At 36.5% G+C, this 25,814-nt stretch overlaps 1 protein-coding gene across 2 annotated transcripts in view; it reads left to right on the top strand.

Moving 5' to 3' along the window:
* The window catches only part of rad50 (DNA repair protein rad50), a 124,885-nt gene that overhangs the window by 41,208 nt on the left and 57,863 nt on the right, over positions 1-25,814 (top strand). For both annotated transcript variants that reach the window (XM_081727996.1, XM_081727997.1), the window contains exons 9-14: positions 6,909-7,080; positions 9,723-9,876; positions 12,974-13,073; positions 15,836-15,975; positions 23,615-23,740; positions 24,516-24,609. In XM_081727996.1, the coding sequence (XP_081584122.1) occupies positions 6,909-7,080; positions 9,723-9,876; positions 12,974-13,073; positions 15,836-15,975; positions 23,615-23,740; positions 24,516-24,609 (786 nt within the window). The remainder of the gene's footprint in view (positions 1-6,908; positions 7,081-9,722; positions 9,877-12,973; positions 13,074-15,835; positions 15,976-23,614; positions 23,741-24,515; positions 24,610-25,814) is intronic.

Below are 25,814 nucleotides of genomic sequence, written 5' to 3'. Positions count from 1 at the left end.
TGAGGCTTATAGTTTGTGAAGCTACTGTGCAAAATTTGGTTTGACTAAATCAATTTTAAATTTGTTTTTCGGGTCCAAAGTGAGGATGTCAGCCCACGTCCCAGAAATTAGTAAATTTGAACACCATGCATTCATCAAGTACCTTTTCCTAAAGAGATTCTCGCCGAAGGAGATCCACAACGACCTTGTCACGACATTGGAGAATAAGACAGCATCGTGTGCCACTGTGAAGAAATGGGCAGCGAACTTCAAACGTAGGCAGTTTGGTCTGAACGATGATCCAAGGTGTGGCAGACCAATTTCAGTGACCTCTCCCGAGATGTTTGACGCCATTTACCAGATGAATCTCGACAATCGCCGAATCCCGCTCAAACAGATAGAGAACACATTGGGTATTAGTCATGAACGGGTGTGGAAAGTTATCCATGAAGACTTGGGTATGAGGAAGGTCGCGGGAAAGTGGATTCCGAAACTTTTGAACGCAGATCAGAAGCGTGAACGGGTGGAGGCAAGTAAGACAGTTCTGTCCCAATTTCAAGCGGATAAGGCCAATTTTTTGCGACGGCTGGTAACAGTGGACGAAACCTGGTTATATTTCTACGATCCCACGACGAAACAGTATCGGCGGAATAGCGCCACAGCGGTTCTCCACGTCCGAAGAAGGCTAGGACACAACTAAGGTCTTCTGCTAAGGTCCTTGCTACGGTCTTCTGGGATTGTGAAGGAATTCTATTGCTGGATTATCTGAAATCGGGTGAAACCAGCAATGCAACTTATTAAACATCTCTTCCGGACAAACTGAGTGCAGCACTAAATGAGAAGAGATGTGGAAGGTTGCCAAAAGGAGTAATCTTCCTCCAGGACAATGTGCCCTCACACAAGGCACGTCTCACACTGCGAAAATTGGAGGACATACGGTTTCAAATACAGGAACATCCACCTTATTCGCCTGATTTGGCTCCATCATACTTTTATCTCTTTCCTAAATTGAAAATGTTTTTAAAGGGAACGCATTTCAGTAGCGCCGATGACGTTATTTCCCAAACAGAGGCCTGGTTTGCAGAGCATTCATCCGACTTCTATTTGTCTGGCCTGCAAGCACTGCAGCAGCAATGCGAGAAGTGCATTGCACTACAAGGGGCAAATGTTGAATAAAAACACCAAGCTTCGCTTCCTATCTACTTGTTTTCTTGGTGAGGCAGAGAACTTATCAACCCATCCTCGTATAGTCCAAAAATATTAGTGTACAATATGTATTTCACAGCTCATTCTTTTGAAACATGTAAAATTGATAGAACTGATTATTAGACTTCCAAAGTATGTTTGCATAAGTGTCGAAAGTCTTATAGAATGGTTAAATTCGTCCGTTTGTCTGTCGAAGAGTATCAAAGCAAGAACGGTAGGAGACATCGAGCAACGGTGTTTTGCAGTCGATTCATTGTCTCAAAAATAAGTTCCGTCTTCTTCGTTAACCCTCTATTCAACCCAGAAGTGGTTCAGATTAACCGTTTCTGGTTTCATCTTTTTTCGACATAAAACAAAAACTGTCATAGATATTGATCAGCCGTTTCCTGAAATTGATTCAGCGTCTCAAGAGAATATATCGTCACAACCCGCAACACTACCGAAACTGTAAGTGGTTGAAATTTCCTAGTACTTTCGGTTTCAATATTGATTTCCATAGTGCAAAAATGGTCAAAGATATCGAGAAGCGGTTTTATGCGATCGATTCATCATCCCAAAAATAAGTTTCGTTTACTCTGTTAACCATACATTGGAACCAGCAGTGATAGAAATCAACCGTTTCAGGCTTCAACTTTAATTGCCATAGAACGAAAATAGTAATAGACAGCTACAAACAATTTTTAGCAATCGATTCAGGATCTCAGAAGAACATACCATCACCAAGTGCAACACTCTATCAAACCGGAAGTAGTTGAATGTACTAGTACTTCCAACTTATACTTAGTAGGTTTCACTTATATAAGGAGTGTTCAAAAAGAAACGAGCCGGAGGCCAAGGAACAAAAACTCTTACCTGTATGTTATAAATATTAGTCCTGGTTGTTGAGACACTTGTCCCACTGCAACACAAGGCGGTGAATGGCTGTCTCTTAGAGTGCCCTAGACTGCGTTGTAAACCAGCTCCGAACGTACTACTGGACATCGTCGTTTGAGGTGAATCGTTTGCCGCTCAGATTCTTTTAAAGGGCGCCAAAAGTGGTGTAATCACAGGGAGAGAAGTCTGGACTGTATGGAGAGTGACCGAGAACCTCTCGCTTGAATATCTACACGAGTGCCCTGACTGTGTTGGCCGTATGAGATCGGGCATTGTCATGGAGTAAAATGACCCCACGGGTGAGCTTGCCTGGTCGTTCCAATTTGATCGCTTGGCGAAGGTTGGTTAGTGTTTGCGCGTAACGCTGGACATTTACTTGTCCTGTGCTACAGGAAGTCTATCTGAAAGGGTCGTTTCGATTCTGGTTCGAAGTGATGACAGCAAGACTCATCTTCAGCCACTACTCGTGCCAGGAACTTATTCCCTTCCCTGGCATAGCGCTGCAAATGATCAAGACAGTGAGCTATTCGACATGCTTTCTGTTGTGGGTAAAGTCTGTGAGTCACCCATTGCGCGCATACTTTGCGACAGTTCAGTCTTTCCGTCATGATGGTGTGCACACTTCCGACGATCAAGTTCACCTCGGCGGCTACGGCTTTCACTGTAACTCTTCGGTCCTGGATAACGAATGCATCAATCAGCTGGACGTTATCACCGGTAATGCGGTGTGGTGTTCAAGACCGTGCATCATCGGATAACGACACTTGTCCTTCCCTGAAGCGCTTGTATTACTCCTTGACCCTTGAAAGGGACATGCAGTGTTCACCGTACACTTGTAACATTCTTCGATGAATTCCGTTTTCCCTTCTTCTTCCGCCATCAGAAGACGAACACCTCCTCTTTGCTATTCCTTGGACACCTCCATTTCGCCGTTGCATTGCTCACAACACGACTGACACGCGGACGATTGGCGTCTGCGTCTCCTGGCTTTATAAATCACATGGCTTGCAAACGTGACCCCTCTAGCGGCGGGTTGTGAACTTCCGCGCTCCTATTGGAACACCTATTTGTTACGCAACAGTATTACTATTATATCACCGGTGTGCACATTACAGCCTTCGGCTCGTTTCTTTTTGAACGCTCCTTATATTTAGTAGGTTTCAATACTTATTTTCATAGAGCAAAAACTGTTACGATATTGAGAAGCGGTTTTATCAGGGTGGATTGATTTAAATCAGTCTGATTTAAATCAAGATTTAAATCACTTGATTTTTTTAAATAAAAATCGTTGATTTAAATCGAATTCCTAAATAAATTAATTTAAAATGAAAATAAGTAAAATCCCGTTTCTGTTCTGTTATTTCGATTATGGAAGTTAATAATCATAATACAATGAGACTCAAATGTACAGTATAGTATGAAAACAAGTGTCATGCAGAGGATGATTAGGGAAAATCCCGTTTTGAAGAGGTAACGTAGCAATCCTTCTTTCTTCTTTTCGTAACATTGGGTTTGGGTTTTAAAATCGTTAACTATTCCAACGGGGAAATCACCATTGACATTTAAGACGAAAATTCTTTTTTGTGAGTGGTTTGTCCTCAGATAATAGGGCGTATTTAGAGGGGTCCTATCCCCCCTTTTTTTAATTTTATAACTTTAGGCGAAATTTATGTATTTCATGCCGCAAGCTGGTTCTGAGTTTTTAAAAATAGGCCCCTGCCAAATATCAGTAACTTTTGTGAAAAAAAGTGTCTTTTTGATAAACGTTGCTGTACTTTTTCCTTAATGCTTGACCTTTTAAATTATATCACCTATTTTTAGGTGATATGGTAGAATCTTCATTATTCAATTTAAAAAGTACCAATAAGGCATTTTACTTCGTTTTCTGTAAGGCTGGAGGCATTTTAGAACACGTTGCATATGCTTTCACGCAGGGTTGGCTGGTTTAAACCATGCAAAAAACGAAAAATGTTTGTAAAAGTGTAAGTTTTCGTAAAATCTTCAACACACACATTAGTGGGTTATCGCATGTCACTCCCGCATATTATTCCTATTATATTCAAATTTAAATTCCCCATTCATTACTCAAAGAAATTAGCCCTATACTACAAAAGCAACTTTTTGTAAGGTTATGAATGTTTTTCTTTTGTGATTTTTATAATAGTTTGTTATTATTGTTATGCAATTGCAATCAAAGGAAAATTCTAAATATTGTATCGTTTTAGTAATGTTTACTATTAATAATATACATCAAAATATCGTACTTTGGGGAAGGTGGTCATACAAACCCCCCGAGAGGCATTTACTGAAATCAGAAATATCTTTGGTATCTATTTATGTATAAATGGGTCAGAGCCAAAGTCGACTCAAATAATTCTTATTTTTATTCACTTTTCTTACTGATATGCAAATTACGTCGTTGTATTTCTTTAACTTGGACTAATCAAAGTCGTAGTGAACTAATTTGGACTAAATTAGTTCTGTACTCTGCAGTATTTTGAAGCTGTCCATATATAATTCTGTATAATGGTTTCAATTGTGCAACTGTTTATCTTTTTGTCCTTCTGAAATGACTCTTGACAATTAGACAATTATATTAAATGTATGTAAAGATCAGTACAACGTATCAGGAGTCCTTCGTGAGTGAGTCGGCAGACGTATCGCATTTGTGGCCAATTAGTCCAGTTTTCAAGTTCAAATGGAGGACAATTTGTTTCGGATGTAAGAGACGAGAAACGGTTTGGACTCCGCTTTAAGCTTATGTGATCCGTTCCAGCACAACCTGGTTGTTGCATAATAACACCAAAGTGAAACAAACTTATTTCTGTTCATATGTCATATAAATACATAGAGTAAATTATTTAATTAAAAAAAAAAAAACTGGTTTAAATCAAAAAACCAGGTTTAAACAAAAAAAAAACTGATTTTTTGTTGTTGTTTTTTTCAATAAAAACCATGGTTTTTGCCTACCCTGCCACGCCTTTCTGTGTTGAGGCATAGTGTCTGATGACGTCATAAATTTAAAAAGATATTTTTTGTTATGGGTATTATTATTATTATTATTTGATGGGTTACATTTTGCATTCAGAAGACTGAAATTTTGCACACTCGTTCAGTGCACCCCTTAATATTTTTCAGATGTTTTCAGATCTCTGCGTGGAAACAGCTGGGTCCAGAGGGGCAAAAATGTTTAAAAAAGGATATTTTTAACAAAAATAGCTTTTATCGTGATTTTCCCGTCTCAGATGAAGATATATGAATGGTACCGTTTGAAAGGCTGTTCTATTCTGAAGAAAATGATGTACGTACTATGCTCCTAGGATAAATAGGGATGTCTCAGGAAACTGTTACCTGAGATCCTGTTTTATACGGGAATCTGGGGTATTTGGGGAATATTATTTTTCACGGGCTTACTTTTGCACCTACAAGATTGAAATTTTGCACATTTACTCAGCGCACCCCTCAGTATTTTTTAGATTTGTTTCAGATCTCTGCCTTAAAACAGGGGAAGGGGTCCACAGAGGTAATTAAAAAAAAAAAATTAACAGAAAATTCCTTTTTTCGTGATTTACTCGCCCCAGATACATGATGGAGACATTTGAAGGGTACTGTTTGAAAATTTGTTTTATTCTGAAGAGAATAATGTACAAATCATGATCTTAGAATAAATAGGGATGTCTGAGGAAATTTTTATATTAAATCCGGGTCATCTGGGGCATTGTAGGAATGTTCTTAGCTCATTGTTAAATAGTTTCCTCACTCTTACTACTCAAAAGAGAAGCTTGAAATTTTGTACACACATTTAGTACACCCCTTAGCATTTCCCAGTTGATTTTGAGATCCGTGCTGTAACACAGGGGTATCCAGAGAGGACCAAATTTAAAAAAAAAAAAAGTTTAAAAAAAATGCCGATTATTCTCAAAATTTCCCGCTTCAAGGACATAAGAAAATGTGAATGTTACCGTTTCAAAAGCTTTTCTATTCTAAAGAGAGTGATGCATGTACCATGATCCCAGGATAAATAGGGATGGTGATGTAGCTGCTTGACTGAAAGTCTATAATTTACCTTTAAAAAGAGCCATAATTTAAAAGGGTTAAGAAACTTGTTTGGGATTGATATAGGTTAACGATTGGGGATAATTCAAAATTCAACCCCAATACTTTCACTTAAATGGCATAATTAGCATTTAATACTAATTCCTAATGCTTTATCTTCAATTCGCGACTTGTATTATACCAGGAGAAAGATTTGATTTAAATAAAAAAAATCGATTTAAATAAAAAAAATCGATTTAAATAAAAAAAATCGATTTAAATCAAAAAAATCAACAAAAATGATTTTTATTAAAAAAATCATGATTTTTTTCCACCCTGGGTTTTATGTAATCGATTCAGCGGACCAAGAATAGGTTTCATTTCTTCCGTTAACCCTCTATTCAAACTGCTGTTTCAACATTTATTACCGAAAGAAAGACGATAAATGGCATTATGGTAAATTCTATAACAGAAACAGTAAGAGATAGCGAGTAGTGGAATTTTTAATTTGGATTCAGCGTCCGAGGAACAGATTATCTTCCATCTTATTACTCTATTTCAACCAGTAGTTGTAGATGTACTACAAGTTAGAATATTGAATTCACATAGTTTGAAAGTCTACCGTAGTTTTACACTATAAAACAAAAGTAACTTTTTCGTTTCTCTGTAACTAGGATGTGTTTTCTGTGTATCTAACGATAAGAAATGTAGAGGTTTCACTGTATTTGTGCTGTTTTTATTAAATCCTCTAATAAGCTAAAAGTATGGAATACATGTAAGTTTTTGGGCTAATGGCTTTTCTCTTTTTCTTAAAGCTGCAAAATAAGCATTCAATAATGGTAGATGAAGAAAAGAAATTAGGAGATAAGATAACTCAAGAGAAGGTTAAGCACGGTCAACTGAAGAAAGAAGAGGAACAACAAAAAGAACGAGTGGAAAAGAGAAACATTGCTCTCAATAGGCTGGCAGAAGATTTGTCTCTGCCAGGTTGGTATAAATCATTATCGAATTTTCGGTTAACTGTTGTTGAAAGTTACTTTTTTTTAAAAAAAAATACACATGAAGTTTAAGTGTCAATATAGCTTTCTTTTCTTTCTTTCGGTGAAACATGACAATCTTAAATACAGCATAAAGAACTATAAGATAATCGTGTAATACTTTGGATCATTATGGTAAATTCCAGAAATGACAAATCCATGATTCACATTACGCGATTGGAAATTTGAAAATAGCCATTAAAAGCATTTCATGGTTTTGAACAGTGTTCCTATACTGAAAAATAAGATAATTCAAAGTACTTAATGTCAAAATTTAATACATTATATGTTGGGGCTTTGTTCTGAGCTAGGGCGTCGTGATACGAAGTCCTGATACAACTGACAGGTTCTGAGCCAAGAAATTTTAGTTAAAAAAAAAAAAAAAAAAAAAAAAAAAAAAAAAAAAAAGGTTTACAAGGTAAATTGGTTTTCTGTATTCGACAATGAAGGTTCCTGCTCTGAACACTCATCCTAGATGTTAAGGTGGTATGTAAATGTAAATGAAGGTACTGATAACTAAGAAGACCCAATTTACGTAATAAAAATAAAATTTAAAAAAGTAGAAATTGATGATAGACCGATTAATGAAAATACTGAAAATTTCATCTCAAAATTTCAATTTCAAGAAATAAAAGTGTGTGTGGAGAAATTTATACTATAAATTCTTTGTGATTATACAGAAATAGGTACAATTTTGGAACTGTACAACACCTACAACACACCAACAACTTTGACGTTAAAACTTCCACGTGTTGTAATCAGAGCACGTCGTGGAACCGAGCAGCAGACGTTGGATGTGCTCTTGAAGAGTCACCTGCCACGATATTTTGATGAGAGTTCACAAGAATTGATACTTTCTGCTACAGAACCGTGACGAATAATGTGCCGACCAGGTATATCCCACGCATTTTCAGTGGGCGTCATGACATATGACCATTGTGGTCTTGAAATCGGCAGTACTCTGATGTAGTTGCCTTAATATGTAATAGTCGGAATCGTGTGTTTTACCTAATAGTGCCCCACATCGTAACATGTCGAGTTCTACGCCTGTGACGCTCGACAATGCACGGTCCACGATAGTATCAGTGAAGGGCAGGTTGGAACGGGATTCTTGCGGAAACATAAAAGTCTGCTACTAGGATGCAGTGTTCATATGACCTATAGTTTGGTGCCTTCGTAGTTTCGAGGCAGTGGAAGCCGATGCATTTAATAAACTCCGTCAAACCTCCAATGCAGACAAGTCCATCGTTATAATACTCCAGTGTTGAATTAACATTGGACAACGCTGTTCTGTTATGCGGACAAGATGTATGTAACCCCGCATGGTCCACTGCCTGATTATTGGTGCATACGGTTCTCATCTATCACTTTTTGCGCATACACATCACTGCCGTGGCAGCATACTCTATACTTGCACCAGTTTTGCTCAGTGAGTAGCTGCATTTCAGACAGATCGTGCGGCTCGTGAATGAAGGGATCTTTTACCTATATTTTGTGTACATCAAGAATCACGGCGAATTGTTTTAAATTTCGATGCTATTCAGTGGGTTGCGTAGGATACCATAACAAGTGGTCGAAATCATTATAATAATTGGTATGTTCTCTTTGATAGAAGAAGGTAATAGAACATGTAATATTACATGACATAGAACATGTCTAATCTAATGTACTGTTTATTCGTTTATATTTCTTGCATGCGTTTCAGAAAACATTCAACATCAACTAAATCTCCAATTTAAGAGTTTCACAATAAATATAGGATTATTCAAAAAGCACGCTGGTTTTGGATCGTCTGGCAAATTTTTGTTTCTCGGTTGCCGACATTGTTTTGTCTTGTTGCTCTACCCACAAACATTCTGATTGTCGCCTTAGTCTGAATTTCTCGCTTTTCTTCAGTCTGTGTCTAGCCATGGAGCAGTTTACCATAGCGCAACCTGCGCTAATTGTGATTTTATCAGAACGGAGAAAGTTACGCAGCAACTGTCAGGCGATTTCGCGCTGTTTTAGGGCGAAATGAGGCATCGAATGAATCAACAGTTCACACGCTTATGAAAAAGTTCGTTGAAACGGGTTCAACAGTAAACATTAAAAGTCCTGGGCGTCGTCGTAATGGTCGGCAAAATCCAAGTGGAAACTTGGCAGGCAGTCTAGCGTATTTCACGAACAAAGTTATTGCATGCCAGGGTAGTAGAGGAGGCCATATGCCCGACGTCATTCACCATACTTGAAATCGGGATGTGTGATGAACATGTTTATGAATTTCGTTAGTGTGTTTTGAAAAAATAAAGGTCATAATTTGATGTAACAAAATCGGCGCGCATTTTGAATAACCCTTTGTACTCAATGAGAACAGGTTTTCACCAAAAGGCGGGAAAAATGTATAATAATAATAATAGATACAAATGAATTAGGAGGAAGTTTACCAAGAAAAACATTCTGAACATGTCTTTACTACTCAGTTTTTACTTTGTTTCCATGGAGCCATTTGTAATCGCTGTCACTATTAAAGTGACACTGTTAAAATTCGATGGATTTCCATGAAACCCATTTGCTTATCAGATGCTAACTTTATTTTATATTTCTTTCTTAAAGCAATGGCTCACAGTCAATTAACTGACAATCAGGTGGCCAACATTTTGTCTCAAATCGACAAAAACATTAAAGCTGAAGAAGGAGAAATGAAAGCTATGCAGGAGAAGTTTGAAGCAGATGAGCAAGCACTCCAACATAAGATTGATAATTGTAGGTAAGTATTTTAAGATAATATAATAACTTTAGGTAAGGAATCTTATTTATATTTTTAAGTAAGTAATTTTCTTTTCAGGTAATACTAACTTCAGGTAAAGATTTCTTTTAGGATTACCAGGTACCTGGAAAACCTGGAGAATCGGGTAAAGTCAGGGAATTTAGTAGTTTGCAATTTGTTTGCTGAAATTGCATAAGATGAAGATGGTGCCAAACTCTTCGACTTCTGTTCGTGCAGTTTGCAGATGGTTCATGATCACTTCAAACTGTACATGATGCTGCTGGCTGAAATATTAATAAAATTCTGAAAAGCAAGGACAGCCTTGCACACAGGCAAATTCCATATCGTGCACAGGCATTAATATATTCCCCAAGAAATTCTGCGGTTAGTGCTGGGTGGAAAATGCCGAAGTTGCTCAGTGCACTATTGACTTACTACCACATATCAAAAAGTACTTGGAACGTTTAAGAAATATCTTCCAAAGTAATTGAAAGATGAAATTGTTCAGAAAACAATTGATGATCCACTAACCCTTCCTAAGTTGGCATTTTTGGTGTATATCAATGCTGATGTTGAACTTTTTTCTGGTTAAATTTCGATCGTCAAGGCTACTAGCACTCTTTTTATCTACAGAATGTGAATATTTGATTTGTCGCCTTAAAGAGATTTATTAAACGTGAAGATTTAATAGAAGTGGACACGACCTTGAAACTGTTAAAAATACTCGTACAAGTATCTTATTAAAATATAATTCGCTCTTGTTCTGCTACGAACTGCAGAAAAAGTAAAACATGAGTACAGCAAAATGTGTTCTAAATTACAGAATAAATTAAGAATAAGTTGGACAGTTTCGACCCTAAAGTATATCGGCTGGACACATTTTGTCACAATTTACATGGAAATAATGATGAGTTCGAAGAACTGTGGAAGATAATGAAAATTTTGCTTTTTTTTTTCTCACGGAAATTTGTTGAAAGTTTTTTTTTTTTTTTTTCTATTAATAAGGACATGTTTGCAGACAATCTTTGTAAATATTCAATAGTAGCATTGAGATTATTGTATGGTTCTGTAAAGCATTCTGGGGGATCTAGTGGGGTGGAAATAAATGGAGAAACGCTTCAATCTCTTCGTCCTTCATGGAAGCGGTATGAGGAAGCCGTGAATTAAAAGCGTGCCGAAGAAAATGCAGTTAAGTCGAAGAAGTGTGAGCGCAAACGCATCGCTGATCAAATTACTCTACTTGAGAGGAAGAAAACAAAGTTATCAAAAGAAGCTGATCTGAAAACAGAAGCTACCAAGGTGGAAATTGTTAGCTTGAGAAACTTTCTTTCGTAACGCAATGAAGACTTGTAACAATTTTGTTAATTGCCGTATGTTACGTCCTGTTTATTATCATCAAAATACATAATGTCGATGAGTGGTAACTTTCTGTTATTAATTTGTTTTGCTTATATAACAATATAAAAAATACAGAAAGGCAAAGGGTGGATATTGTATTGTGGCTTTATTTATTTTTTAAATGCTAACAAAGATTTCCTAATCTTGGCAGCTAAAATATACACTTGAAACTCAAGAAATTCAATCTGGAAAATGAATTCTACAGACATGGAAAACACGAAATAGTAAGGAAAAATGAATATAGATAATCCCTAGTAACCCTGTTCTTTTTCTAGGCAATAGATTCGTAATTTAGGTAAGGAATCTTCTTTATAGGCAATACATTCGAAATTGTAGATAAGGGATTTTCAGCTTGTTCAGAAATATTTAGAGATCATAATACAGATGCAGCAATAATGGAAACTTAAGTGTGCTATTAAGAGAGTACTTTCGCGACTAGATGGTTATTATTTTCCCTTAATGCGAGAGACTCAAATTTGAATTTAATCGGACTAATTTATTTATTTATTATTAGCTAATTAATTAACGAAGTCGCAGATAGCCAGCGAAATCAATTTATACTAGAATCATTAAGAATCAATTATAATGGAAAAACAAGATACTAAGGTCTATATGTTGGGACCCCGCGCCAAGCTGTATTTCCATTTCACATATTGGCTTGGTGATGAAAAGAATACTTCAGTTTTAAGAAAATAAATAATTGAATGATCTCGACTTCGAAATTTCTGTCATTGTCAAGTTATTGGCAAAAGAACATATGGAGTGTGGGAGAGTATGCACTCTGCTAGCGACTGTGTCTTAAATAGGTAATAAATTGAAGCCACAGAAATGTTTGTAAAAGCAAATTTAAAAATGTTCAAGTTTTCATTTTAATTATACACACTCGGAATTTAATACAATAAAGTATTTGTTTTTATTTTTTAATTCATCTTTCTAGTGCGTTTGGTCATTCTCTTATCTAATATGTAAATCTCTAATGGTCCTGACCTCCTGTGCTTGGGGTCCCTGGTTCGGTCCCAGCTCGCACTGTGTGGACTTTGTGGTGGACAAACACCGTGCTCGTGGGTTTTCTCGGGGTTCTCCCGTTTCCTCCCACTTTCTTCATTCCACCATTTCACTCATCTCTCATCATCATTGTCTCCTTTAGCCTAACCGGCATAACCGTGGGACGTAAAACTTAAAGATTTCATTTCATTTTCATTTTCTAATGGCCCTGAGGTCTTTGTTAGGGATAAGTGTTTGTAAAAAGAAAACTCAAACTGGTTCTTGTAATCACATACCTTAATGTTCTTCTGAAACTGAACAGTCATAAGATACTATGTTTCGTCCTGAATCTGTAGAATTTAAGAGCTGATCTTACAACTCTTCAGTTTAAGAACATCAAAATATGTGATCACTTCCAAGATGTAGTTCGAGTTCTCTTCTTACAGAGAATTAGCCCTGACGAAGACAGACCATTGGAGATTGAAATATTGGATAAGAGAATTATCATACTCGTTAAAAAGGTAAAAAAACTTATATTATAAACTTAAAAATAGTCAATATGCATTTTTTTTAAAACGAATTTTAAGCCTATTTTAGTTTAAATATTTCTGTATATTTGTTTGAAAAAATGCCGGAAATAGATTGTGTTGCACGTGAAATATATTACTTTTCGGTTTATAACTAGATAACAACCAAAAAAATTTTTTTATTACAGAGATGAAAAAGTTAAACTGGAACAAGAAATTAAGACGAAAGCCACTCAAATACACAATAACAAAGGCGAATTGAGGAAATTGAGGAGTGCTATAAATGAGGTAGGATTTCCAAACGTATTATAATGTCCAAGTTTAGTTCACATCGTAACCCATCAAATTTCCGGATTATCGATATGTTTTATATAAAGTATATAAAGTAACTAGTGAATAAATGTTCCCTTCCCCCTGCAGCCAAATACATAGTGTGTTTTAGTAAGCTATTCAGAAATAGCGTTGGGGCCGCGGTGGCTCAGCGGTAGAGCGTTCACCTCTGGTGCATGGGGTCCTTGATTCGATCCCAGCTCGCGCCATGTGAATTTTGTGGTGAACAAACACCGTGTGCCTGGATTTTCCCGGGGTTCTCCCGTTTCCTCCCACTTTCTTCAGTCCACCATTTTTCATCATCACCGCCTACTTTAGCCTCGCCAGCATAACTGTGGGACGTAAAACTTTTAAGATTTCATTTCAGAAATAGCGTTTTATTGTGAAGAAAGTGAAAAAGAAAAGTTTACTTGTCATTGAATGCAGTATATCTTCAAGTTTTAATTTACAAAAATTGAATGGGAGCTCTTCTCCGGGGCTTATATAAATCATCAGCATCGATAATTACAATGATACTTGCATTTCGTTTTCATTTTTCATTAAGAAGAGTAGGAAGAAAATATTAATTTTCTAATGTAACTTTTAAAAAGAAATCCGTAAGTGTTAATTCAAGCTGTTATATGGGTCAGGCGAATTTTCCATCTCTGTAGACTCCGTAATCACTAAACGGATGCCAATCTGTAAGCATTTGCGGTATAAGTGATAAGGTAGTAAACTAAGGGACTAGACGATGATGAAATGTGAACAGAAACTTATTCTGTTGTGCATTACAAAATGCCTTACATTACATAGAATGCATTACATTCTATTCATTTATCTTCCTCATAATTAAAGGATACTTTTGAAATTCAACTTATGCATTCTATCGCAGTGTTTAGTATCTCTTATTTCACGAAGCATTGCGTTTAGAATTTGTAAACTAAAAGTGACATGAATGTTGGTAAAGTGCCTTAAAAAGATGTTTGAGCAATAATGAACAGGTTTAAGATGAATCACATAAAATATTACCAATAGCCAAACTTACAAATTAAAATATTCATAAGAAATACGGCTGTCACAATGATTTCCTATTTCGCACACTTATGACCACTAAACAAAATAACTTATTATGACAAGATGCGTTTCGTTTGTTTACTTATAAACGATATCACACACAATAGAAATTTGCACAAGGGATTCACTTTTAACATTTCAATAAGTATCGAACGGTCTCAAATAAAAGGAACCAATTTTGTTCGTATGTTTTAATTTTGTAAAGGCCTCGGTTTAGAAAAAAAAATAGTTTCAGCTATTTCCGAATCTTTTAAACAACACAGACTCAATATGAAGGAGCTGCATGTTGTTACATTACGTTATTTAACTGCATGTTGCCGAATATAATGGAGGTTTAGTGACAACCATGGAATGCAGTCATCATTTCTGCTCCTGCTTATTGCATAAATGTTACTTGCTGTATCATACAAAGGACAGAACAAAGAATTAATTACGCAATACTAGACAACTAACAATATTGCGGAAAATAGCGTATTTGCTGAGCATCATTTTTTTTTTTTCCAGGAGTGACGTGTATGTACAAGATGCGTGGTAATCATACATTATTTGATGCGTTGGCAATATTTCATTATTTAGTAGTATGGCAACTGTTATTGTACAATAGAAGTATATAATAAAAAAACAGCAGGGTTCTTACAAATCTGGATGTCAGGGAAATCGTATAAAAGTCAGGGAAAACGAAATGATTTTTTTTTTTTTTTTAATTAATAATTCAAAATTATGTACTAATTTGAAGGTCTCTCATAAAATTAATTTAGTAGTTCAAATAACAATTCTTTGAGTAATTCACGTATTTTGTTTATCCATTGTTATTAACCAAGCCTTTATTTAGCTCTTACAAGCAGGTTTCATTAGCGAATCTTTATTTTAGTAAATACTGCGGGTCAGGGTAAAATGGATGGTCTGGCACCTGGAAATCAGGGAAAAACTGAAAAATATTTTGTAAAATCCCTGTAAAACGAATACTGGAAGAATTAAATCAAGAAAAGAAAGTTTTCTTTCACTTCTGTTTAGAAGGAAAGAATGGAAATTGTTTACTATGTACACAGCACTATTTAAAATACATTTCAGTATTGAAACACTTTCTTTAAATCATTCGTAACGTTTTACATTAAAATATTCTATTGTCTGCTTTGAGATGAAAGATAAATACATAGAAATTATTATTTTTTTTTATCCACAGCGGACAATATCTTAATATTTTTGTTTCTTTTTTCTTATAATGAATCCGTATATTTTTCCATGTATTTACTCAAGAGAAAAAAAAATTAATCAATCGTTAACATACCGCAGTAAGTGTGCGGAAATTTGATAGTTACAGTATGAACGTAGGTTTGTTTAGAAGCTAAGAATAGAGAGCGAAGAGAAACCAAGATTCTCATTGTATTTATATCTTTGAGGAAAGAGAAATATAACTTATATTTAATGTCATAATGTAAGTTAGCAACATTTTCTTCCAGCTGTAGTAGATCGTTTATTGGTTTTTCTTTACAGTGCATTAGAATTTTTTGTATAACTTTTTTTAAGATCCTTAGTGATTTTTTTTTTTATATTCCACACTTTCCTGTACTAATCGAATGTCTCTTTTACTTGTGTTTAATGAAACTGTATGCTCAATATTATGTCATTAATAATTCGCAATTTTAATTTTGTTCTTTCTTAATCAGGTGGATGCTGCTGCGGGTAAATTGAAAAATATAGAATCCAGATTGGACAGATCGAAAAGAGAATTGGAAGATGTAGAAAATTCCTTAGACGTTGAAAAAATGAAAAGAGAAATTAATGAGGCGAGGGAGAAACGTGATAGGTATGTTATTGCGTAATTTAAATATATTAGAGAAAACAGGGAAGTTGTAGATAAGAGAAGTACAAAGTTACAAAGATGTTGATTGTTTGAAGTTCTCGGCGAACTACCTACTAACACTTTTTTTTTTACGAGGGCCATTCCAAAAGTAAGTTTCGTCGTTTTTTTTGTTTTTTTTTTCTCGCTGAAACTTTATTGCCAAACACAATACACCATGGCATCATAAACTATACACTTTTCACTGTTTTTCGGACATAGTCGCTACCGACATTGAGACATCTGTCGTAGCGTGCTAACAGTTTGAAGAAAACACTCTAGTAAAACTGGGTGCCTGATCTCGACCAATACGCATTATGGGCGCCACATCTGACACTGTTATGTGCCTGTCCGCTGACAACATGCCCTGTACTGTAGCAATGTTGTTTTCATCATGGATGTGGAGGAACCCCCACTTCGATCTTCACCCTCCACACACTGGCTTCCTTCACTGAACATTGAACACCTGCGACCAACCATTTGCCGAGACATGATCTCTTCACACCATCTATGGTCTGTAGGCGTCCATGGATGACGGACACACTAGTCTCACGTCTCCATTTATACCGAATAACAGCACGCACTTCCATTGGCGACCACGGTGTCAGCACACGTCTGCCAGCCATCGTGATTTGTACTCGAATAACCTCGGGCACGCCGGTCTGCTGCTACTCTTTTTTCGGCTCTCTGCGCATGCGTCATTCCACCTCCTCTCCTTCCGTCGTTAAACCAGTAACGGGTGTGGTTTCTTATGGCGATTGTTTATCTCACCTGGTGTTCCTTCATTCAAAACAAAAGACGAAACTTACTTTCGGAACATGTCTCGTATATATATACAGGGTGGGCCATTTTAATTAATCCACGGAAATATCTGAAAAATGATAAAACATAGAAGAAATTTTTGAAGTACACGTTATATATTGCTAAGGGGGAAACCCAATTCCGCCAAAAGTACCCCTCCCCGCCCCCCCTAAATGGGGGTAACGGGGGGTAACTTTGAAATGTCAAATGGGAACATGGGTCGAGTAATACCTCGTTCGAAAGGTCTTGGAAAATTAAGTAACGCTGTACCAAAAGATGTTCCATATTGTGCACCGGTTTCAAAATGGCCGCCATAATATGGCTCGGAAACTCCAGTACCCGTAGTATGAAAACCATGGAAGGTAAATGAATGGAACAAAATTGAAATACGTAAATATCATAGGGCATATCGAGCGGTGTGGTCCCTGTGATCCTAGTGGCCTCCCTAAAGGGGTCTTGGGGGCTAACTTCAAAATTTCAAATAGTAACATGAGTCGAGTGGTACCTCGTTCGATAAATCTTGCAAAATCTAACATATTACAGGAGAAAACGATTGATGTGAAATGGCAGTGTTCTCAAAAGGCCGCCGAAACATAGTATCCGTGTCAGAGAAAAGGTTTAGTACCCGTAGTATGAAAGCGTTTGGAGATAAATCAACAAAAGAAAAACTGGAGTAGCTAACTGACGTAAGGCACATCGAGAGGTGTTGTCGGGGTGACTCCAAGGGCCAATTGAAAGGTATCCGGGGCAAACTTGAAAATTTGAAATAGCAGCTTGAAGCGAGTAACATCACGTTACATAGACAAATTAATATCAAACAGCTTCTGTAAGAAAATTTTCGACATGAGACGCCGTTTTCAAAATGATCGCAAAGACATGGTGACTGTGTCTAAGAAAACGTCTAGTGCCCATAGTATGAATACGGTTAGACATAAATGAAAATAACGAAAATTAAATAGGAAAACCACGGAGGCGTTCCAAGGCTCGAGAATAATACAACAGAGATAAAAATATTAGAGTAAAATTGCCATAATGTATAGAGAGAAATCCAAGTCCTGCAAAATAATCTCTCCCTGCGCTCTCTATGTGAGTGGGGTGGAAAGTAAAGTGAAAGTTCAAACGAGAACTCTAATTCGTAAATTTAGGCTAACCTTACAAATAGGTATGGTGTGGTTGAAACATTTGTTTGTAAGGATGACGCTGTAGTGACTAAAAAAAGAGAAACTTTTTTTGCAATGCGTGCTGGTTATTCAAAAAGCATTTCGGGGATATACGTACACACCGTTTCGTCCCTCAAGCTCACAATATGACATGAATGCTAATAGTTAATCAAAATGTAACTGTGGCCATCCGCGTTAACTTAGTGCACCAATTCTCTATGCATGAAGTCTGCCTTCCAAACAGCATTGGGTAGGTCAAGCGTACGCCCGAACCGTTGTCCGGTCGGACATTGAAATTTTGAAGTTAGCCCACAAGACCCCTTTAGGGAGGCCACTGGGACCACAGGGATTACATCATTCGATATACCCTATGATATTTACGTATTTCAATTTTTTTCCATTCATTTACCTTCCATGGTTTTCATACTACGGGTACTGGAGTTTCCGAACGATATCATGGCGGCCATTTTGAAACTGGTGCACAATATGAAACATCTTTTGGTACAGCGTTACTTAGTTTTCCAAGACCTTTCGAACGAGGTATTACTCGACCCATGTTCCCATTTGACATTTCAAAGTTACCCCCCGTTACCCCCATTTAGGGGGGGCGGGGAGGGGTACTTTTGGCGGAATTGGGTTTCCCCCTTAGCAATATATAACGTGTACTTCAAAAATTTCTTCTATGTTTTATCATTTTTCAGATATTTCCGTGGATTAATTAAAATGGCCCACCCTATATATATATATATTCTATCAACTACGAGTGGAATATATTTGGTCTAGGAATTAATTCGTGCGGGTGGACAAGAGATGGCGCAACGAACGGAGCGTCCCACAGTTCCGTGTATCCACACATGTGTTGCAAACCCCTGTCATCGCGTATCGTTCGTAGTATAGGGCAGTGGATTAAAGCGTCAACAACACCAGTTTGTAGTTAAGTGAACATGGCGTAATTTGTGCCTGATAAAGTGTTATTGCGGGGTGTCCTGCTGCATTACTTTAACATGCAGAAAAGTGCGACTGAAAGTCATCGTATTTTGGTGGAAGTGTATGGTGACCATGCTCTAGCTGAGCGAACGTGTCAGAAGTGGTTTGCACAGTTTAGAAGTGGTGATTTCGGCTTGGCAGACCAAGAGCGAGCTGGACAGCCAAAAAAATTTCAAGACGAAGAATTGACAGCATTGCTCGAGCAGGATTCGTGTCAAACGCAGGAACAACTTGCAGCAGCATTAGGCGTTGATCAAACAACAGTCTCCAAACGCTTGAAAGCCATGGGAATGATTCAAAAGATGTCAAATTGGGTTCCACATGAATTGAAAGACAGAGACGTTGAAAGACGAAAAACCATTTGCGAATTGCTGCTTCAACGACAGAGCAGAAAGGGGTTTCTGCATCGAATTATTACGGGTGATGAGAATTGGATCCATTACGAGAACCCTAAACGAAAAAAGGCCTGGGTGAAACCAGGTGAACCAGGTCCATCACAACCAAAACGAGATATTCACTGTGCAAAGGTTATGCTGTGCATATGGTGGGATATGAAAGGTGTGGTGTACTATGAGCTGCTGCAACCGGGTGAAACTATGAATGGAGAACGTTATCGACGACAATTAATGCGTTTGAAGCAAGCTCTGGCCAGAACACGACCAGAATGGGAGAACAGACATGATAAACTTATTGTTCAACATGATAACGCTCGCCTACATGTCGCAAAACCGGTCAAAACCTATTTAGAAAATGTCGGATGGGAAGTTTTACCCCACCCGCCGTATTCACCAGACGTTGCTCCTTCGGACTACTACTTGTTCGATTGCATGAACAACGATTTGATTGGACAGCGGTTTACTTCTTCAGAAGATATCGAAACATGGGTCTCTGACTGGATCGCTTTCAAGGATGAGGACTTCTTTCGCCACGGAATCCGTACATTGCCTGACAGATGGGCGAAAGTGGTGGCTAGCGATGGACAATATTTTTCTTAAGGTATGTATGTATTTTGTATTTGTACTACAGCTTCAATGTGTGCGTACCAACCGCACGAATTAATTCCTAGACCAAATAGAAGAATATATTTGCTGAAAAACTTGAAATATATATATATATATAAAGGGTAGTAATAGGATAATTATTGCACTAACCTTGTATATATTCGTAATTATTACGTATAATAAAACCAGCAAATGCCTTCCCATGTTATTGTGGGTAATATTTTGCCTTCTTCCTCCTGTACTTTTCATACAGAATTTATCTAAACTCGAAATCTCGCAAAAAATTCGAACTTCTCGTATGGCTTTTTAAAGGATACATTATTATTATTATTATTATTATTATTATTATTATTATTATTATTATTATTATTATTATTATTATTATTATTATTATTATTAGTCATACATCTAGGAAACGCAGGAACTTGTGTTTAATTATTTAGATTGAAAGTCCAAAACAGCAATTTCATGTCTTTAAGCGATTCTGAGATATGGATATTTTATTATAATAATTGGAACCCTAGCTCCTTGCTTCCCCGGGGGCACGGTGGCTCAGTGGTAGAGCGTTTACCTTTGGTACATGGGGTCCCTGATTCAATCCCTGGCCAAGTAAGCTTGTGGTGGACAACATCGTGTCCGTGGGTTTTCTTGGGGTACTCTCGTTTTCTCCCACTTTCTCATTCCACCAATTCTTTCATCATCATTCATTTGCCTTGATCATCGTCTCCCTTAGCCTACAGGGCATAATGGTGGGATGTTAAACTGAAATTTCTTATTTCATTTAATTCCTTTTGCTTCCTACTTCTTTCCTTTCCTTTTAGAACAAATATCAAAAAACTTTGAAACACGTATCTTATGATTTTAAGAGATGAGAAATTCAGGTACCAAATTTTATGACTCTAACCTTCAAAAATTCCGAGATGTACGCATGTTATTATAGTAATTGTTATACCCATTAGGTTTTTAGTCGCTAACACACTCGCGTTTGGTGCGAGCGGTCCCGGGTTCGATTCCCGGTGGGAGGACTCGATCGGAAGCGTGTAAAGACTTTTTCAGGCCAACCATTCTGAAGAAGTTTCTCCTGAGTTTTTTTGATTCAAGCCAGGCAAATGCCAGGATGGTACCTAACGTATAGATTCCAGGCCGCTTCCTTCTTTATTTTCCTGGATAGTGTGATTGCCAAGGGACGTCATCCCTCGTACGTGATGGGCTAAAATGGTCTTAGATTCCAAAAGTACAGAAATATAATTTCTAATTCCCCTAATTCTACTTCCCGAAGCTCTAGTTCTACATTATCTTCTAGGCTGATCCAATTATCGCCCACTGAAAAGAACGTATTTAAATGCCACGATTTAAAACATGAGTTGAGCAACTAGTTTTCTCCGTAGTTCTTAACTATCTGTTGCTTTTCATGGTTTACTCATAATAAGTTTAATTTAAAATTAACACACAAAGTGTAAAAGTGAATGAGGACCGAAACTCGAACCCTGAATCTTCAGCATGCCGTGCCGATGCGTTAACCACTACGCTACCCAGTCCGCTTCCTAGAACAGCCACACAGTCTGTCTCACTCCTGAAGTCGGTGCTCTCTACTCAGACCACGTGGCTTTTACCATAGTCTAGGTGCGGTGCTTGGACATTTCATTGTCCATATGTTGAGAACATCTTTTTGACAGTTGTAATTTCGTATATAATAATGGAAGGAGGAAACACACCAGGTCCTCTGTAGGTGCGAATTCAATAACACATACAGAGTGAAAAAGTAAATAATTGGACCAGGATTCGAAATCGGGATGCTTGGCATGCCGTGCCGATGAGTTAACCACTACGCTACTCAGTCTGCTTTCCAGACGCGCCAGTTTCTGGTAGTAAAAAAATAGAAGTACTTGTCTTAATTTGGAATTCACCTTAACGTTTTGACCGTTTCATTACGAACGGCTCTTTTACTTAGAAACGATATATTTATATGCTAGTAGGTTGTAATCATTTTATATTATTTCAATTTAAATCGAAAAATTCATTTCATAAATTCAAGAAAACTTAAAAAAAATAGACTAAAGAAATCATATACAACGGGCTTTCGTTAATTCGAACTTAGATAATTTGAAATATTCAATAGTTTGAACGAAAGTTTATTCCATTTGAAAACTATATTGAAAACAAATGGTAAAAGTCGTGGGTAAATCGAACTTTTGAGCCTTGTTTGGATAATTCGAAATAATGCAGTACTAGAATTTTTAATGGTAGACGGATTGCAAACAGAAGTGCAATTCGAACTGGTTTTCATTTATCCAGAGGCAGCCTAGGAAAGAGTGACAAAAAACAATCTCTCTCTGATGATGATGATATCAGGAATGAAGTAAAAAAAAAAAAAAAAAAAAAAAAAAAAAAAAAAAAAAAAAAAAAAATGCGCGTGCTAATCTCATCTGAAGCTTACAAAATGGTTGAAAATTTAAGGTTGTTGAATGTCAACCAGGTATTACTGATAACGTATTTTACGCAATAAATAAAACTGAAAATTTTGTTGACCGTGTAAAAACTATAAAATCAAAGCAACTGAAGATCACAACTTTAAGTAGGAACAGATAATTAACGTTGTTCTGTGTATTAATTTAGTATATTTGGTATTGTAGTTAATCTATTCTCCGTGGTACGTGTAATTTACCTGCGAGTAAACGTAATTCGTTTGTTTGCAGTATTGTATCACGCAAGTAACATGTTCCCTTCTTAATTTTTAAGTATTTAACAATGTATATTTTTGGGTAATTTCAGCTTTTTATGTCCGCTTGGATTTCGAATTAAAAAGATTCAGCCATACATACAAATTTAAGTAAAAAGTTCCCAATATGTCGTACTGCCAGAATAAAGCACTGGTTCAGAAGTTCGCCAATGTTCTTACAGCGTCAATGGCCCTGAACCATATTAATCCGGTCAGGGTTATTATAACCCAATTCCGTAAAATCCACCTATATCCTCTTCTAGTCTATCGAGAAGTTCTTTCCACAGATTTTGTAACTAGAAGTTAGCACATATTTTCCCACAAGCGACTTTTCTCTCCTTTGATCTCATCCGTGTGATATTTGATGACATGTGTTATGTGTGAGGAGTTGCATTGTGTATCTGTTTTGATTCACCACAGTTAAATAATATCGCTTTGCGTGTCAGGTTCGGATTCTTGTATCTTCGAATTTCTTGAGAATTGGATCTAGAAACATTTTTACTAGGATTAGGATTTAGATTTCTGGGTTTCTGGCATCTACGGCCATTTAGCCAGTCACGTATGAGGGATGATGTCCCTCGGCGAGCACACGATCCGGGGAAAGAGAAGGAAGGAAGCGGCCTGGGATCTATAAGTTAGGTACAACCCCGGCATTTGCCTGGTGTCAATGAGGAAAATCTCATTCAGGATGGCTGGCCTGAAAAAACTTTTTACACTTTTTTCCCCGGGACCACTCGCATCGAAGGCGAGAGCGTTAGCAACTATGCTACGCGGGGCCACATTTTTACTAGGTAAAATCGATGCATAAGGATATTTGATATTTGAGTTAATGGCAGATAGTTATACCCCTTACTCCTGTTCTTTATATCTCTGTTTCTGCATGATGAAATTTCAGAGATGGGTCCTTACTTATTACTTTTAATTATTTGTTATGTTAGATTGGAGCAGCGACTGAATGACTTAAATGAAGAAGTGAAACAACTAGTAAAACAGAGCAACCAGCAGGAGATGTTGGACAATTTAAAGGAGAGAAAGACTACCAAAGAGACTGAGATAAGAAAGTTGTAAGTGGTTATGTCTTTTCTTATTCTGTTCTATAAAGTAACAATGAGCAAAACTTTCTTTTTAAGTTTTCTACAGTTGTATAGTACTATGTTTTTAGTGTCATAGAGATATACACTAATGTTTAATGACTGAGCACGATAGACACGATTGTTATGTGGTAGCTAAAACTTAACGATTTTACCATATCCTCAAAATCTATTGATTTTTGAAGATACAATATTATAATTGTTAGTCTTTAATGTTTAAATGTATGAAGAAAAGTATTGCGTATGAAATATTTATTATTTGAACGTTCCGGCTACATTAACAATACAAAGTAAAAGGCTCGGTAACTTCTAGGGAAAACGAACATAAAATACAAAATAATACGAAACAGTGACTTGTCTGTGTCTGCAGAACTAAATAACTCCGTAGAATACACCAAATGTTTTTCCTGCTTGACACAACACTAACCAAAACACACAATTTAGTCCAAAAATATTAAATATAAAATGTCTTAACTTGGAGACACCAGTAATATCGTTCCACATTCATTAGACAAAAGACAGTCTCTTGACGCGTTTAGTTTTCCACATTATGAAGAAACAATGATACAGAATATTAGGCTTATGAAAAATTTGTGGTGAATTTTACTTCGTAACGAATTAACTAATTACATAATTTAAAATAAGAGTATATACGAAGATAATATATGGATATCTGTAGCAAAAATAATATCCATGTGTTTTCCCATATATAGCCTATATATATATATAAAATTGTATTGTATTTCAGGAAACGCAAACATGAGGAGCCGCTTTTAAAGTTGTTGAAAGTAGTTCCAGATCAAGGGATTAAGTACGAACTTCAAACAGCTGTCGACAACTTGGTTAGTATTAAATTAATTAATAGATATCTGTATAATATTTTGTTTCTTAAGGGTGGAAAAATCTTTTAGAAATCATATAAGAAGTAATGTTCAGAGATCGTATTTCAAGAGGCTAATTTCAGTTATCGTTAAGTTTAATTATATTTAAAATTACTTAGTTATGTAATAGGATGCATATTAATAATTAAAGTTAAAATTACACTTACTTAAGTACCCAGTTGGTAAACGACAATTTGACACAATGTTTCAATGACCAATTATTCACTTCCTCATAATCAGTTCCCTATTTACACACGGATAACAGGGACCCAGGTCGGCAGATTTTCAGGGCCTGCATTTTAAAATAGAGTCGAGATTGAAATACGCTATGCAAAAAAAGAAGCTGTTTGCGAGAGAGAAATTTAAGGAAGATCTATGCTGAAAATAACGTTGGTATTTTCTGTATACTAGTATCTAGTAGTTTTAGTGATTTTTGGTTTTATTTTGTATCCTAGATACACACTATAGTGTTTAGTATTTTATCAGTTTCTTTTCTTTCGTTCCTCTTTCCTTACATATAATGAATACAGAACGAATAAGGGGTGGCGCGCAAAATTTTCTTGGATTCAGAGGTGTAAAATATCTAAATACGGGCGTGATCAGCGTGTTTCTCAAGAAATTACACTGCGTGTTTTGATTTATTTCATCCATTCTAGATAAAATGTTCATGTTTCTTGAGCTACTGCTTTGAAATTCCATGTCAAAAACGTTCCTTCCTCTTTTCTTATAGTATTAGTGTTATTTAAAACATGGTCTTACGTTCTTCTGAATATTTTCAAACTGTATTGTTGTATTATTCTAGTGATTTTCGGATTTGTAGCTATAACAGAAACCAGATGACTGTTATAGCTACTCGATTTAATATAACATATTCAACATTCATTAAAAGAAAAGTAATAAATATCTGTTAGTTAAATGTGTATTCGCAACCAACTTGACATATTTCCCTTAACTTGACTTGTCCGGTACAAATGCCATATCAAATCACGTTGAAAAGTACTTCTTAATCTGCGTTCTTTTTACTCACTTATACATTACCGGTAATCAAAATGAAATAATATAAGCCGAAAAGAGAAATTCTGAGCTACATCCTTAATTGAATCACGGGAGACACGATGGCTCAGTGGTAGGGCGCTTACTTTTCGTGCGTGGGGTTTGTTCGATCT

Source organism: Thermobia domestica, chromosome 10 (assembly GCF_964235325.1).
Source record: "Thermobia domestica chromosome 10, izTheDome1.hap1.1, whole genome shotgun sequence".
In the NCBI taxonomy this organism is placed as follows: domain Eukaryota; kingdom Metazoa; phylum Arthropoda; class Insecta; order Zygentoma; family Lepismatidae; genus Thermobia; species Thermobia domestica.
The sequence above is the reverse complement of the archived record's forward strand: the minus strand, read 5'-3'. Positions and strand labels throughout refer to the sequence as shown.